General features: G+C 33.4%; 3 protein-coding genes, 1 long non-coding RNA gene and 1 other non-coding gene across 14 annotated transcripts in view; 2 read left to right on the forward strand and 3 right to left on the reverse strand.

Moving 5' to 3' along the window:
* Window positions 1-582: 582 nt before the first annotated feature.
* Window positions 583-4,959, reverse strand: La (La autoantigen-like). The gene is made up of 7 exons (XM_033467450.2): window positions 4,417-4,959; window positions 2,415-2,768; window positions 2,179-2,321; window positions 2,012-2,096; window positions 1,655-1,903; window positions 1,436-1,577; window positions 583-1,231 (listed from the first exon to the last, which is right to left on the reverse strand). The coding sequence occupies exons 1-7, from the start codon at window positions 4,795-4,797 to the stop codon at window positions 1,146-1,148; spliced, it is 1,440 nt and encodes a 479-aa protein (XP_033323341.2). The 5' UTR covers window positions 4,798-4,959; the 3' UTR covers window positions 583-1,145.
* LOC117218821 (small nucleolar RNA U6-53/MBII-28) lies at window positions 1,299-1,378 on the reverse strand. The gene has a single exon (XR_004489882.1). It is a non-coding gene; the product is annotated as a small nucleolar RNA U6-53/MBII-28 (small nucleolar RNA).
* LOC117218805 (uncharacterized) lies at window positions 2,722-3,500 on the forward strand. Its single transcript, XR_004489874.2, has 2 exons — window positions 2,722-2,854; window positions 2,969-3,500. It is a non-coding gene; the product is annotated as an uncharacterized LOC117218805 (long non-coding RNA).
* Window positions 4,960-5,806: 847 nt separating the features above from the next.
* On the forward strand, window positions 5,807-7,813 carry Tctp (translationally controlled tumor protein). Its single transcript, XM_033467445.2, has 5 exons — window positions 5,807-5,963; window positions 6,420-6,490; window positions 6,574-6,761; window positions 6,831-7,101; window positions 7,364-7,813. The coding sequence occupies exons 1-4, from the start codon at window positions 5,936-5,938 to the stop codon at window positions 7,060-7,062; spliced, it is 519 nt and encodes a 172-aa protein (XP_033323336.1). The 5' UTR covers window positions 5,807-5,935; the 3' UTR covers window positions 7,063-7,101; window positions 7,364-7,813.
* Window positions 7,814-7,940: 127 nt separating this feature from the next.
* The window catches only part of usp (retinoid X receptor ultraspiracle), a 128,733-nt gene continuing 120,143 nt past the window's right edge, over window positions 7,941-16,530 (reverse strand). For 9 of the 10 annotated variants that reach the window (XM_033467472.2, XM_033467470.2, XM_033467463.2 and 6 more), the window contains 2 exons: window positions 14,446-14,765; window positions 7,941-13,190 (listed from right to left, as the gene is read on the reverse strand). In XM_033467472.2, the coding sequence (XP_033323363.1) occupies window positions 12,923-13,190; window positions 14,446-14,765 (588 nt within the window). In that variant the 3' untranslated portion in view covers window positions 7,941-12,922. The remainder of the gene's footprint in view (window positions 13,191-14,445; window positions 14,766-16,530) is intronic. The other variant, XM_076524336.1, reaches the window with a different exon arrangement.

A 16,530-nucleotide genomic window follows, 5' to 3' on the forward strand; every position in this document is an offset into this window, starting at 1 on the left:
TTAAATTTAAATAATTTTCATATTGCAAATAAACTCTAAACATCAAAAGATATTTAATTCTAAGAATTCTTAACCAATTGAGTTTAAATAAACTCTTTATAAAAATAATGTAAGAAAATTTTACTGTTCTTTCCTCTTCGTGTAATGTTTGCGTTCCAGAATTGCTTTTATTAGTTGCAATCAGTATGTATTTAATTAAGTTATTAGAAAAAAATGAGAATTTTTAAATGAACGTAGTTTTAATATGTTGCACCTATAGTTATTTTAAGTGTAATTAACGTTAATAAGGTTATTAGTGTTATTTATCCTTCCATTTATTCCTTCTGTACTCAGTCTCTACAATCATTCTGCACACTGAGTAGGATAGAAAAACTTTGACAATGAATTTTGTAAATAAAATTAATAATATCTATTGCTTGCATTATAACGAGATGAAATTGATTTTGTGATTAGAAATAAAAAATGATTACATACATATATTTCTTTACATTATAAAATATTTAGCGATGAACATTTTGTTAAAAAATTGTTTTGAACTGCGATATATGTAAGGGATAAAATAATTTTAAATCTATGCAAGTCTAATTTTGCCAAAACTGTTTATATTATTAAAATAGATAGAATATATAATTACTAACTATAATCTATTTTCAAATATTTATGAACAGGTTTCTCATCATGTGCCAGTCAATTCAATCATGACTTCCATAGAGCAATTGAATGTCGTAAATATTAGAAAAGTAACTACCAGAATATGTTTACAAATCAAGCGACACAACTGTAAGTAATATTTGTGTTCTATACGCAACAAAGTATATGAACTTTATGATTCTTGTGGTACAGTAATATCTTATTGCGTCGCAGGTACATTTATTCATTGGGATCTCACGATAGTGAAAAAATGAACAGTTTAAAAATATAAGAATGTCGTATTTTCATCGTTTAAATAATATAAACACTACTCACATATAACAAAAAATATGCGCATAAAGTAGAAGCCTACTTTGAGTTTGTCGCTGTGTAACATCTATCTTTTAAAATCTATACAGATATCTCTGTGTACGTCCACATAACAAAAATAAGATTAATATACATAGCTAAGAGTGTGGAATTTGTTTGGCTTGTTATTAATTATATTCTTTCATTTACTCGACAGCTGCTTTTTTAGTGGGAACTCCGTCGTTGGTATCGCTATTACGCCTCTTCCTTAGACCCCTTTGTGCATTACGACCTAAGATACATATTTCGTAAATTGAATACTTCTACTTTGACGACTAACGATAAATATACGATCGTCAATTATTCAGTAAATGTTAGAGTTCAACTCAACGAGATCCAGATGATCCCTCAGTATTAGCATGGCAGATCATCATTACATAATTAATAGAAACTGTATCTATTATTACTGTTTTTATTGGATATTTCAATAATTTACCCTTCTTGCCTGCCCGTTTTCCTTTATTATAAGACTTTTGTTGCCTTAGCATCGTCATTTTTTCTTTTGCTTTTGCTAAGTATTCCTCTTCTTCTTCACCTTCAAGAATCCGGCACACAACTTCTTTTTTGTTGATCAATACCTTTTCAAATATATTCAATGAATATTTACATATTATGAATTAATAATTTATATATCGATATTGTTTTAGTTGCTTACTCTATTATTTTTCATTTTATCAACTAAAGTCTTTGCAGAATTCTCTCCTTGTAGGCGAACCCAACCCTGTTTATCACCCATTCTAAAATCGACAAACGCAACGCTGGCTTGAAGTTCGCCTAAACGTTCCTTGATATCTTCTCTTTTGCATTTTTCAGGTACATCGGAAAAGTGAATTACACAACCCTTAGGTAAAGTTGTTTCTTTCTCATTTTCCTCTCCACTATCTTCATCCATCTTTTCTTTCCCCTGGAAGAAATTAACTTTTTCAATAAACTTATGTATTACAACATCACTATCGGTGCAATCTAATTATTTATTATTTTAGGTATATCAAATAATTGTTTTTGTACTAACAGTGTCATTTTTCTTTGCTTTATGTTCAGATCTTTTCTGTCTTTTGTCTTCCTTTTCTTTTGCCTTTCCTATGGCATAATCAACTCTAAACATTAAAATTACATATATTTGATTATATGGAATTAATCAAATGTAATACATGGTAATTTAAAAATACTTATACTTACGACCATTTTTTAATTAATTCAGTATTTCCATACTTAATCAATTCTCTAGCCATAAAAGCTTTTGCATCTTCCAGTGTCCTGAACTGTACAAAGATAGATCCTTTAAACCGTAACTTTTTATCTGCACTGCAATATTTCCTCATCTATTAAATAAAAAAATCATCTGAAAATCTAAACACTAATTTGCCGGTTTCCTCTAAGTTTAGATACGGAATATTTAAAATGAGAACACTTACAATAATATTTTCAAATGGTTCAAAATCACTAAAGAAGTTTTTAAGTTTCTCAATATTTGTGTCATTTAATGGAAATCCTTTTAAATAAACTGTTCGGGCTTCCTGTGCTTTCCTATATTCTTCATTATAAACAGGTAAAGGATGTTTTGGTGAGCGACGAATTTTTTTTCTGTCCTCTGATATTTCTATAAGTTCACTAGACTCCAATGCCTTCAGTATCGTATCAGAATCCTTGCTCATAGAGGTTAACATTTTAAAATTTAACATGATAGACATTGGTATCCAACCGTTATCCAATTTTGTTTGGTCAATGAGAAACTTATCTTTCTGCATGTTAACATCTCCAAAGTAGAACTACAAATGAATACAATTGTTGTAGTTAAAATAAGTATGATTAGTGAACAAGCAAGAGCATATTCAAAATATTTAATCCTCCACTGGTAAACTATTATTTACTAATGCGATTGGCGATCTGAATCCCTTAAGCCTGGGCTTGATTTTTGTATTGTTCTAGTTTCTACTTTAATGTACAATTGATGATTAAATTTTTTTAGATGGAGGAAAAAGATAGCCCAACCCTTCCAGTTCGAAGATATTTAAGGATAGAAATAGCCTTGCCTTAATAATTGTTGCAAGTATCAAAAAATGTCTCTTTAAGAATCTAGGACAAACTAGAGTTCTTGACACTTTTCAAAGATTTTGGAAAATAAAATCACGAACACTATGAGAGGATAAGATAAAAAATCAACAAAAAATAAGTTTTAGAGGATGGAGTCAACCTGTAGGAAATCAGTCAATCCTAATTGAGGTTGAGGATAAAATACAACATACTTAACCTCTTGCCGTAATTTGACGAGTCTGACTTGTGATAACAATTTTGGTCTAAACATGAATACTATGAGTCAGACTCGTGAAAAGAAATGCAGGCCAAACGTAAACATCACGAGTGAGACTCGTGGAGAGTTTCAGGATTGCAGGATTTATAGTACTAATATTTATGTTTTGAAGTATTGACTAAGATATTGTACTAAAAATATGTATAGAAAAAAGGAACAAGGATTAAATTAGAGTTGACGTCCACAAGAACAGTATCGTTTGGAAATAAGTAAGTCTATAGCTATATAACAGATATCCGCATGTCGACTTCTACTATGATTGTCTCGCGCATTACGCTGCCCATTTAGTGTGCGTCATCCCAACTGCTTGGGCACGAATTTCGTTGAGCTAAATGGTATGGCAAGGGGTTATATGTTGACTAAAAAAATGATAGTTATCAAGACATCACTTTATACAATACTAATAAAATTGGTGAGTGAGGTTGGAAAAAATTTCTTAAGTAAGCTTACTGTTTAGCTCAAGTAAACAAAATAAAATAAAGTCAATAAATAAAATAGGAAGAGATTGAAAAAACAAGATTAACTGTGAAAACAGGCAGTTAAAAACTATAATTAAAGTATAATAAAAGTAGAAGTGCTTTGTATTATACTTTATACTTAATTTATAGAATTTAAATATTAACCAAGGACCTATATGTTAATCAAATCCATTTCTCAGTCTATTGATAAAAATTAATAAACTAACTAATTAAATATTATCACATATTTAGCTTGAAAGTATAATACATAATAAAGCTGAATACCCTATACATAGAATATGATTATGAACCTACTATGCACAAATTTAATTAACTGTTGTATACGCAGTAGAACTCCACTTATCTGAACTTCATTTATTGGAACAAAGTTTTGAGCAATATCCAATGTGTACTTAACTTCTGCTGAACTCTTATTATCTGAACTAATGTCAAACGTTAGACCACTTATGCGAACACCTATTGTTATCATCTGAGAAATGAATTAAGTGTTTGATTAAATCCATTTATCTGAACGTGAACTCCTATAATCAGTGGACTTCTATTATATGAATATACCCTGTTATATGACCTAGTTGTTTCTCAGTGTTCATATAAATGGGAATCTACTACTATACTAATAAATAATACCTCAACTTGACTCTTTATTTTAGTTAAGAGTTCACTGGAAGGCTCTTCAGTTTTTTCATCCGTTATAGAATTTTCTTCAACGTTAGGAACAGGCTCCTCGCATTTAACCTCGTCTTCATTCTTTATGTTAGTTAAGAGTTCACTGGTAGGTTCTTCAGTTTTTTCAACCTTTATAGAATTTTCTTCAACGTTAGGAACAGGCTCCTCGCATTTAATCTCGTCTTCATTCTTTATATTAGTTAAGAGTTCACTGGTAGGTTCTTCAGTTTTTTCATCCTTTATAGAATTTTCTTCAACGTTAGAAACCGGCTTCTCACATTTAACCTCATCGCATGAGGCATTCACGGTTTCAGAGTTAACTTCTTTCTTTCCGTTTTCCATTTTTCCGTCTTTTTATCGAGCACACGTTTAAAGCAATTTTATTGCATCTATTGTTTATGAAATGAAAAGCCAAACTTATTTATCTGTAACAATTAAACGCAAAACAGCATGAGTCACACGTGCCTGTACGTTCACGAGAACCGGAAGTAGAGGTTACAAATGATTCAAATGAATATCCTACAGCATCAGAACTGTACATACATATATACATAGCACTAAATAAAATTAAAATATGTATATAATTATAATGCACACTGGAAACGTAATATTGATTTTAATCATATAATTTTCTTGTGATTACTTACAATATATAATTTTTCCTTTATTGTATTCAGCTTTGATTTATTTTAGCAGTTGTCGCATACAACATGCAGTTGAATTGATTCGTGCCGCTTATTTACAGACACGGTACGATTCGGACGGCAAGGAATTAGTGAAATATTGTACATTGGAATTTGTAACCAGGAACCGGAAGTGAATTCAACTCTTACCTGATTTTAATTTTAAAAATTGAAAAGTTTAACTACAAAATTGTACACTTTATTAATACAGAATCTGTTATTAATACAGAATTTAGTAAAATCATGTTTTAGTATTTTATTATAATATATTGGTTATACTTGTGATTATACACTAACTATGGATTATATAAAGCATTTATTGTGCAAAAAAATGTGAGAAAATACAAAAAAATGTTAACAAAATTAATTAGTATTTTTCGATTATGTACATTTAATCTACTGAAATATAAAATAGGGAGATAAAATTGGTGTCACTCCTTTCTAGGTATACGTATGTATACATGTATATACATATGTACATGTCACATATCGTATGTATGTATATATTTGGAATTTATTAATTATTTTAACAAAAATAGGTAAAATTATTTAATCTATATTTTATAAATAAAGCATGATATAATGTATGAATAAATGTAAAGAAATTACGAAAATGAGAGAATTGTCAAGTTAGTGTATATATCCTTACGTACAAGTTTAAATCTTAGACATTGGTATGAGTGTGTAGTGAAGCTGGTTGCTTCTCCAAGTAGCTTCGCTCCCTTCCGGTTCGCTCTGTCGGGGTGACTGTATCTTATTTAGTTTAGCTGTAATTAAATCTTTCTCCATCTTCCACCATGAGGATCTACAAGGATATTATCACCGGTAAGTTCATTCAAAATATCCTAAAGTAACATATGTAATTAATATTTTTTAAATTATTTATTACGTTAAACTATAAGTTAGTTGAATTTCATTTAAGTGGTATTCGTAATGACGTCTCTGTTACAAATGCCGACGTTTTGACAATGATATTCTAGAAATATATTTTTACAAGTATATAAATGATTAAAATGAAATTGTATACTATCGCTATTTAACGTAACCAAGGATGTGAAACCTCATTATTTAAATATTCAACATTCTCATTTATAACCTCTCCATATGTCTGAAATAACTCGTTTTGAGCACGAGTTCATTGAGAACAATGACTCACAACAATCAAAAAGAGAAGAAATAAATATTTAAATCGATTTCAATGTTACTGATGTATGAATTTATAATTATATTTTGGATTGCAATACTCAGTCTGACTGATTTAATTAAATGTTTGTATCACAGGTGATGAGATGTTCTCAGACACCTACAAGATGAAACTAATTGATGATGTTATGTACGAAGTCTATGGCAAGGTATAATGTTAAATATTGTATTGTATTGAACAATTAAGGCAGACGATTGTTAATTAATTATATTTATTTCTTTTTGGAACTAGACTGTCACTCGTAAAGCTGGAGAAATAGAAATTGCTGGATTCAATCCATCAGCAGAAGAAGCTGATGAGGGCACAGACGAAGCAGTGGAAAGTGGTGTTGATGTGGTTTTAAACCACCGACTCCAAGAAACATTTGCATTTAACGATAAAAAATCTTATACTCTTTATTTGAAAGATTACATGAAAAAGTAATTGTCACTATTATTATAGGTTTTTTTGTTTTTATGTAATGTATTTAATAATTATTGTTTTATCAGATTAGTTGCAAAGTTGGAAGAGAAAGCACCTGATCAGGTGGATGTATTTAAAACAAATACCAACAAAGTTATGAAAGATGTTTTGAGTCGTTTCAAGGACCTACAATTCTTCACCGGCGAATCTATGGATATTGATGGTCTAGTGGCGTTAATGGAATATCGTGACATTGATGGTGAATCTGTGCCTGTACTCATGTTTTTCAAACATGGTCTTGAAGAGGAAAAGTTCTAAATAATTCTAGATATGCAATAAATTATGGAAAAAGATATTGTAAGTTTAAAACCTATTACTAGCATTCTTTTGGTATGGTATACAAACTTAAATACACACATGTTAATTCATGCCTTATATTTGGATTAATGGTATTTGGCATTGCACAAACATGTAAGAGGAAATTGGTGAACAGATTCACGCTGTGGTGAATTATTTGAACACAGCGTCTATTTTAGCCAGACATTTTAGTACAAAATTTAAATGATTAAATATAATAAATGCTGAACAAAAAAGATACTGATTGTTTGTTTATTTTCAGATAAACTTAAACCAAGACTGTACACATGCTGGAAAGCTGTGAAATTTAGTTAAAGAGAAACAATTTTACTTCCAATCTCACATATACAATGCAGTTAACTTATTTTTTTCGAAAAAAAGGATCTATTAACAACAATATCAAAGAAAGTAATATTTGTACATATGGCGTGACTGAAAGGAAAAATAATATATGGTGATCACTCAATGTAACTGTATTTGATTCACTGTGGTGTTTGTAATATTATTTTCTATCTACTTTTTTATTCAATATTATTGGAACTTTTTATTTATGAGACAAAAAATGGAAGATGGGGAAAGAACTTTGCAGCTGTGGAAACATTAAAGTATGTCTGTAATTACTGTTAACATCAAGAATTGTCAGTGAATAATAAATATATGAGAAACATACTCTGTATCATGTCCATCAGAAATAAAACAGCGTTTTCATAAATACTGCCCATTACCTACATTTTATTATTGTAATAAGAAAGAATGAATCTTAAATAGATTTATATCTTTAAAAAAGAAAGGAATTCTGTACAAATTTATAGGTGAATATAGGACAACAGAAAATAACATTTCATTCGCTTCATAAAAATATTATATTCAGATAAGTCAGAATAGACTATTTATCTCTTGGCGCAAGACCGTACATCATATTTCTTTAACCAAAGATTGTTTCTAATCATACTGTTTTACATGTACATTCATATGACTTATAGCACTTTTTCCACTGACATCCATTCTTTCTCTCTTACTATCGCTCCTGCACTCTTTCATTTTTACGTTTATATAATTTATATATTCTTCGTTCTTTACGCATCCTTTTGTGAATATATTACTCTTAATTCTTTATAAAACAGTTTCCACCTCAATGCTGAATCCTTGGTATTCCAATATTATTTTTCATCATACCGTTACCTGAAACAGTATCGCGTATACACATATAAAAGCGCAGCTTAATCATTCTAGTAACAATTTATATGTAGCAAAAATGAACTACAACAAACACGCGAGCTATATTCCTTTAACAAATCATGAACTGACAGTTGCAGCTTAGAGACAGTAATATGTAGATGGACTGAACATGTGTATGTCCATGCATTTTGAATTTTGTAAGTACATATGTAGAATGTACACTTTAGTACACAAGTACATATATACAGCTGTACACTCATTGCTTTACCTACTTAACACAACCATACAAAGTGTTATTGATAACTAAGGCAGTTTGAAATAATATCGACATGGATTATCAAATGAATGAACAATGACAATTTAAAACAACAAGTATAAATGGTGGAACATTTTTATCAATATAATAATTATTTCTAGAATGTAATATTTGTTTCCAAACATCAATGTTTAATTTCTTTTTCTAATAACATTCTTATAAATTACAAGTCCTGTGTACAGATAATTTATCAATGTACAATCAAATTATAAAAAATTTACTTAATGAAATGTGTATAGAATTTTGTCCTTTTGATGCAAATGAAGAAAATGTTTAAACATGGATTATTGGGCCATACCATTATCAAAAAAACAGTTACTTGTAACGGCAGTTGTGTGAGTCAATTTGACGTTAAATATAGCATTTATCAATACATAAAGTTTATGACATTTATATACACAGTATTACACAGAAGGATTTAGTACTCTGGCTTGTAGCTTAATTCATTGAAGGTACAATGTTTTAGTAGGACACCAGCTACTGTTTAAGTGGGATGTACCTTACGTGTTTAGTAAGATCAAACAATTATTTTATTATTATTTATATTAAACTTATTTGTACTGATCTATGTAGAAGGGGTGCGTGAAACTTTTTCTGGAACTTTAATCAAAAGAAAACCACTCATAGAATTTTAATGTAACAATGATATTCTTTTTCAATCATTGAAAGAATATGCAGATACAAAATACAGAAAATGTTAGTCATACAAGCTGTGTTCGATAGTTACAGATACATCAAGGGTAAAGGATTTTCTAAGTACCAAATAACAAATGCAATAAATATAAAGTAAACTATTTTCCACGTTTACTTTACTACTGCGTCACTGTACAGAAAGTTTACAACGCACCACATTCTTCCACTCTAGGACACTGTTACTAAGTAAAACATCACTACATACAATTTGAGCATCGTACCATCTCTATGATAGTTCAAAGAAGTATGGCAAAAGCATCGAGTTTACAATCGCTTCGTATACAGAAGCGTGCCGTTATTTAACATATTTTCAATGCACATTCCAAATTTTATTCTCTTGAATCCTGTTACATTAATCAAATGATGTGATTGTAGGACACATATTTTAATTATCTCTGCCATTATCTTTGTTATTCTACTGACTACTACTGAGGTTTTCATTATTGTTTGTGAAAGAGTTTTGTTTATATATCCATATATTATATGTATGTATGTATAGATATCATCGTTTTAACATTTATATATTTTTATATGAAACTTCATTCACAGGTAGCAAGCATTCACGCCCTCCAATCCAAATGTTATTTGACATCTTATTTGTTTTGTTTTATTATTACATTGAGGAATTAGATGAGGTGTCCGCAAAATGCGCTTCGTTCAGAGGTAATTTTGGTCAAGATGTAATTTCAGACTGAGTATAAAGAAAAGAAAATATTATCTTTGAAATATTATCTAGGGGATAAATTACAAAATTGTTATACACTTTCCCTGTGATGCAATATCGGTTTATGAAATCTATAAACTGTATTACTTTGCTAGAAATTATTTAAAATTGTAAAAATGAAGTCGTATAACTTCCAAGGTTGATCTTGTAATTTAGTAGAGAATAGTAATAAATAACACAACAAGCATCTAAAATGAACAGCACAACTGTAGTAATGTTACAGAAGGAAAGTCGGAAATTTAATATTGTGTTCTTTTCATGGTATGCATAACATTAAAAACTCTCATCAAATAGATAACAATAACCAACAACTAACAATCGTAAGCATTCACGCAAAAATAGAAATACGTTTAATAATATTTAATATTATCATAATTTATATTATCCAAGTAAGTATGATGGTTCCTTACATTTCCTAGGATACTATATTAATTTATGTAAGTGATTAAAACTGAAGGATGCAAAGAAAAACTTTTTTTCCCGTTATAAAATTTCTAGCCCAATTATAATAAAGCTAATTTCATTAAAAATATTTTTTACAAAAGAAGGTATAAATAAATTTCGCTCAATTTTGAGGATAATGAATAAGTCAGTACAACAAGATTATAAAATATATATATATATATATATATATATATATATATTCCACTACCTCAATTTTGCGACCTTAAACTAATTGATAAAGCACAAGGGCTAAGTATTCAATTTGGAATTTATTGCAACCAATTTTGGTCTCCACCCAATTAAAACTATCAATGTAAATTTTGTTTACTTAGTTAAAGATATAAGTAATAAAATGGATATATTTTAGATATAAAATTACCATTACTTTCTTACGTCCTTCAGTTCAAATCATAAAAGAGTTTTGTAAATTGCTAACAACGACAAAGTAAGGTTCCCTCATAGTTATGTCTTGATTGGTTGAATTCTACATATCTAAATTTAGAGCATAAACATATACATTTTGTAACTGTTTCTCGTTGAAAACCCGAGAACACTTACAGTTATCAGAGGAAAGTGAAATCTCTTCACTGGACAGAAGACCATTGAGAAATATAAATTGATCACTATCACACATGGCTGCGTATAATCAGACATAAGGGCAGAAACATGGTACCAAGGGTTACTATTATCGTTGAATAAAAGAATTCTTAGTGCAATTCACTGTATCAAAAGTGACTATTACTCTTTGATAAAAAAAAAGAGAAAAGTAATTGTCCATGATTCTCGATATCTTAAGAACAAGATACCGTTCTTCTGTTCGTTACGCTTTTCATACATTATTACAGACACAAGCTGTATTCACACATATATATATGTATATACATATATATATGTTTGTGTAAAAAAAGAATGATTACAATATATTTAATTAATAATGAATTAGTAAGTTGATCTCTTTCTATACTCTAAAAATACAAAACAATAAATTATCCGTGGTGCACACGTGTAAAACTGTTCTCTCTCCCTTTCTTTCTTTCTCTTGCACGCGCGCATTCTCTCTCTCTCTCTCTCTCTCTCTCTCTTTCTCATTTTATGCAAGTATGTATATTATCTATATGCAAACGTATCTCTTTCATGAGACGATTCGGATCGAGGCAGAGTTGGAATGTACAAATACCCGAAAACTTGATCGCGTTGATTGCAGCCACGTTGGGGACCTTGCAGAGGATTCAATGAGTTTGTAAACCTATTTTGAAAGACTTGCGCAAGAAGAGAAACAACAACTTACTGATTAGAGGCGGTACAAAGCAGTGTGTACTGCCTCTCAGTGAGTTGTATAGATCACTGGTGATCATATGAAGTTCATCCTTTTGTAATGTGTACAAGTGATATTCCATTACAATTAATTGTTTATATATACTTGCATATTACAAGGGTATACTTACAAATTAATTTACACGTGACAAACTAGCGCTATAGTTTTAATATGATTCTGTTTACGAACAACTCAAAATCATCGAGAAGCATTGTACAGACAATCGGAAACGAAGCGAGTGTGTTAGGAACTTCCATGGTTGCAGAGGGTACCGGAGGGTTCAACGTGAGCGCAACCGAGCCAGTGAATGAAGATAATCCAGTAACGAGGTCACGTAATTACACAGGGAACCTTGCTGACACGATGACATTAACACGTTGACTGTCAAACGAGTATATATAAAATTTTTCGACATATCCTTCCCTTTCCTGAAACCTGATCGCTTTTGCGACACCAGAAATTTTTCAAATATAAAATTAATCTCTAAAATGACATTATATATAGTGTTTATATAGTAACGATAGACAGTACTTAAAAAGATAGATAGATCTAAAAATGTGTCACCCACACATGAATCACGCGGCAGTCAACGAGTTAAGCAAACAGAGATCGGTTCGGTAACTTCCACGGAACCAGCCGCTTCAACTGGAGGACTCGGAGCTACCGTACACGCAATCCGTACACATCGTTGCAACTTCCGTCGTGCTCTCGATACGAATCGACTGAAAGATTGGCCATCGCGAGGTCGAGCATGATGCGTTAACAAAGTCATAAATAAAAGGGTGAGAAGGAAAAGTGTGTAAGTAAATTCCAGCTCGCTGCTCGACGTTCATATACCTTACGCGGCAGCGTAGGTACCATCGAGAATCGTTAACGCGATTTATCTTGAATGCTGTTGCATATTTTTGTTTTTTACATTTTTCATTTTTTTTTGTTTGCTTGTTAGGTAGGTCTGTATATATATATTTATATATATTTTTGTATGTATATATATATATATATATATATATATATATATATATATGTATATACATGTAAATATATACATGTATATATATATATATATATATATATATATATATGTATATATTTATAGTTTCTTGTTCTCTCAAAGGTCGGTGTGCCCCAACACGCGGCACACCTTCTGCTCCTAAGGGTCTGTCGGTGACTCCAGCATCTCCACGAGGAACTCGTCGATCGGCACGTGGATCTTGAAGAAGAACAAGTGCTCCAGGCACTTCAGACCGATCGATCGGATCGCTGGCAAGCGTAGCAACAATTTTGCGAATCGGCCTGGGTCTTCGGGCCAGGCCATGCGACAGTAACCCTCCAGGGTCGCGTAGATTTTCTCTCGCAGCTTTGACACTTCTTGTATCGACTTCAGCCCTCGTACCTCGGGGTTGAAGAGAATAATAGCCCTGCAGAAGACCAATCGACGATCAATTAATGTACTATGGAAGATCGATGTATGATATCAAGAAATGAAAAATCATAAGTGATATAAGTTATAATTTCACAAGTGAAATTATGATTGCACATTTTGAAATCAGAACTCAGAATTTCATCCTACGCTGATCACTTTGTATGTGTTTACTTTATACGTTCAGCTAATAACTTTGGTAAATGCACAAAATGATGTCCATTAACTTTGATATTTTTGGTATAAACGATAGGCAAACGATGTTAAAATACATTTCATTTATCGAGTTTTCTATCGGCGACATTTCTTGATTGTGTTTCATTTCATTTGGTTTGCGCTTGAATGGTCGTACGAAGGTATTATAGGTCGTTGGATTCTTCTCGATTTTAGCAATGAAGTGACAGTAATAAAGCGCGAAACAATAATATAGGTATAGAGGATGGAAGATGTAAATACAGTGACCCGCAAAAGTGTCCGTACACCTTTTGAAACGCAATAACTGTATGACTTGAATCTTTTTTAGATGATAGAGGTACGAGTCTACTAAACAATGGCTAAAAAGCTTTTTTTAAATTTTGCTATTACTTGGAATGAAAAGAAAAAATTAAAAACCCCCGTTTTATAATTTTTTTATCCGAGCTTGTAACGAAAATTTAAAAAATGCCATTTGTAGATCTCTCGGTAACTTATATGCGAGTTGAAAATTTGATCGAAATCGGTTAACCCAGAGTCGAGCTACAGGCGTTGAAGGATTTTAAAAACTGCAGAGTTCTTACAGTTTTTGGTCAAAATCGTGAGAAAACTGCGATTTTTGCGATCTTTAATTTGTTGTAACTCGTAACAACGTGAACCGATTTCGATAAAATTTTCAACATGCATATAACATCTACAAAAGACGTTTTTTAAATTTTCGTCATAGGCTCAGATAAAAAAATTAAAAAAACGAGAGATTTTTAGTTTTTTGTCATTCTAAGTAATAGCAAAATTAAAAAGCATTTCAGTCATCGTCCAGTAGACTAATCTCTCTATCATCTAAAAAAAAAAGTTCAAGTCATTTAGTTCAGTTTTAAAATAGCTATCGCGTTTTAAAAGATGTACAAACACTTTTGTGGGCTACTCTGTATATGTATAAAATGTAAGGCATGCTGTTGCAGGGAGGTGAGACGAGTCGAAATGTGCTTTTACTCGGAGTCACAGATTCGATTACAGATTTTCGGTGTTACTATCGTCTGTGAGAAAGCGGAGGAACCAACCTGAGACAGCCAAGTTCAGTCCTGTCCATCTTCATGTCGCGCATTTTCGACACAAGCTCGGATAGGACTCGGTCGAATATCGTGCCCACGCCAGCCTGGTGCGCCGAGTCTCGGTAGACGGTGATTCCCGTGGCCAACACGATACCGTCATCCTTCACTTCGATAGACCGATGGGAGAAAGAGGCGATCAACAGCTCGTTCCACCCGGCCCTCAGCAGCAACACCTGATCCTCCAGTGGCAACGACGTAAAATTCGGGATGTGTTTCGCCCACGCTACCAGCTGGAACAGCTGATTGTCGCAGATGCGCGACACTGCATTCTGTGCATTACAAGAGATGCTGAATTAATTGAAGGGGCGTTTCGTAGAACAGCTACGCACACCATTCCACGAAATACAACCGGCACGACGCGCGACGCTAGCAGTGGTCGGGACAAGCGATCAAGGGTGAGAGTAGCGCGATGCTCTGTCGTGCGGTTGATACGCGCCCCGGATTGTCGAACAGCCTCGTCGGAGCAGACCGTCTAACTGTTCAGACCGTCGGCTCCGTACGGGGTGGTTTCTGCGGGTGGCAGGTTTTATTTTATCATGGAAGCTCTAACACGAAGTCGATGCTCTCGATGGGACTACGGTTTCGTACGGCACTGTCGATGTTCCTTGACACGAGTGCTCAGGAGGTTTGTGTTTATGTTCTTCGACGCGCGGAACTACCAGTAATTTCTCCCTAATTCGTGCTCAGATTGCGCACAAAAATGGATAATTTGGGAAGAGGAGAGATACGATTATTCGAGCCTTGCGGCTCGTTTTTATACAGTCCCAAAAATGTCTCGCAATCCGGAAATGGGAGGTTCCTGAGATCGTTTGAAGTAACTTTTTCCTTAGCGAAAGTGCAATCCGCGGCTTTGTTTACGAGTTATTAACGAAAAACGGCGACCAATCAGAGACGAGTTCAGTCGGCGCGAGGCGGCCGGGCCAATGAGCGGAGCTGAGCTTCGTGCGTTCGTTGGCTGAGTCAGCCGCGCGCCAGCCGAGCTCGCTTCTGATTGGTCACCGTTTTTCGCTAATAACTCGTAAACGAAGCCGCGGATTGCATTTTCGCTAAGGAAAAAGTTACTTCAAACGACCTCAGGAACCCCCCATTTCTGGATTGCGAGACATTTTTGGGACAGCCTGTAGTCGTTGACAATCGGTAACTATAAAAACGAGCCGCGAGGCTCGAATAATCGTGTCTCCTCTTTCGAGATTGTTCATTTTTTGTGTGAAATCTGAGCGCGAACTGTACTTTAAGTACAGTAATTAAAATTACTGTACTCGGATGCAAATGTTGGCGCAGATCTCTAATGATCTCTAGTTGTGGTTTTTGGATCTTGGTGATCTTTCTGCCCCGCAGGACGAGGCGCGATGAACTTGCAATACGTTAGAAAATCGCGCGAGCTTCCTCGAATGAACTTACAGGGATGAATATATCCAGTTACGGACGCGTTCGTAGGAACAGCTAATTTTAGAAGATGAGTCTGATTGGGAATGCAGGTGACCGTCTCAGGTCGACATGTTCGAATACAAATGTCCTTCCCACGCGAATCCATTACGGCACAGGCCAACGATAACTCCGAGGAGGAGCTTCCTTATCCAGCGAGCAGATCGATGATCGATCTCTGAATTCTGGTCGACACACAACGGATACAGGCAGCCGTTAAAGGACATCTGAAACGAGTTTTAATCCATCCGATTCGGTTGCTGTCGAATGTCGACACGAATCGATCCCGTGCCCACCGGGAGAGCCCGTTTGTTTCGTCCACGGTTTATCGTGCCGCGAGAGCAACTCGATGACGTCCGTTGCGTGGGCACACGGACCAGTTGAAATGGTAAACACGACTAACGAACGGGTCGTCGAAGACAGCGACTCACGGAATTCAATTCCAGGCCGAAATATTGCGCGTTTAATTTCACAGGACTAGCTCTAATTCGCACGAGGTATCCTCTTCGGACCAGCGACGCCCAATCCTATTCAATAATCGATCAGTAAAATTCACTGAAGATGACTTAGAGGACTAGAAAGAAAGAATGAGTGAGTAGCAGAGTTCCA

The sequence above is a fragment of the Megalopta genalis genome, chromosome 8, assembly GCF_051020955.1.
Source record: "Megalopta genalis isolate 19385.01 chromosome 8, iyMegGena1_principal, whole genome shotgun sequence".
In the NCBI taxonomy this organism is placed as follows: Eukaryota; Metazoa; Arthropoda; class Insecta; order Hymenoptera; family Halictidae; genus Megalopta; species Megalopta genalis.

Bases quoted from the DNA above. Each gene is read 5' to 3' on its own strand.
- Tctp (XM_033467445.2), top strand. From the start codon at position 5,936: ATGAGGATCTACAAGGATATTATCACCG. The intron at 5,964-6,419 runs GTAAGTTCATTC...TTTGTATCACAG, and splicing joins CTACAAGGATATTATCACCG to GTGATGAGATGTTCTCAGAC. The intron at 6,491-6,573 runs GTATAATGTTAA...TTTTGGAACTAG, and splicing joins TGTACGAAGTCTATGGCAAG to ACTGTCACTCGTAAAGCTGG.
- La (XM_033467450.2), bottom strand. From the start codon at position 4,797: ATGGAAAACGGAAAGAAAGAAGTTAACTCTGAAACCGTGAATGCCTCA. The intron at 2,769-4,416 runs GTATTATTTATT...ATTCATTTGTAG, and splicing joins AAATAAAGAGTCAAGTTGAG to TTCTACTTTGGAGATGTTAA. The intron at 1,904-2,011 runs GTTAGTACAAAA...AATTTCTTCCAG, and splicing joins AAGCAAAGAAAAATGACACT to GGGAAAGAAAAGATGGATGA.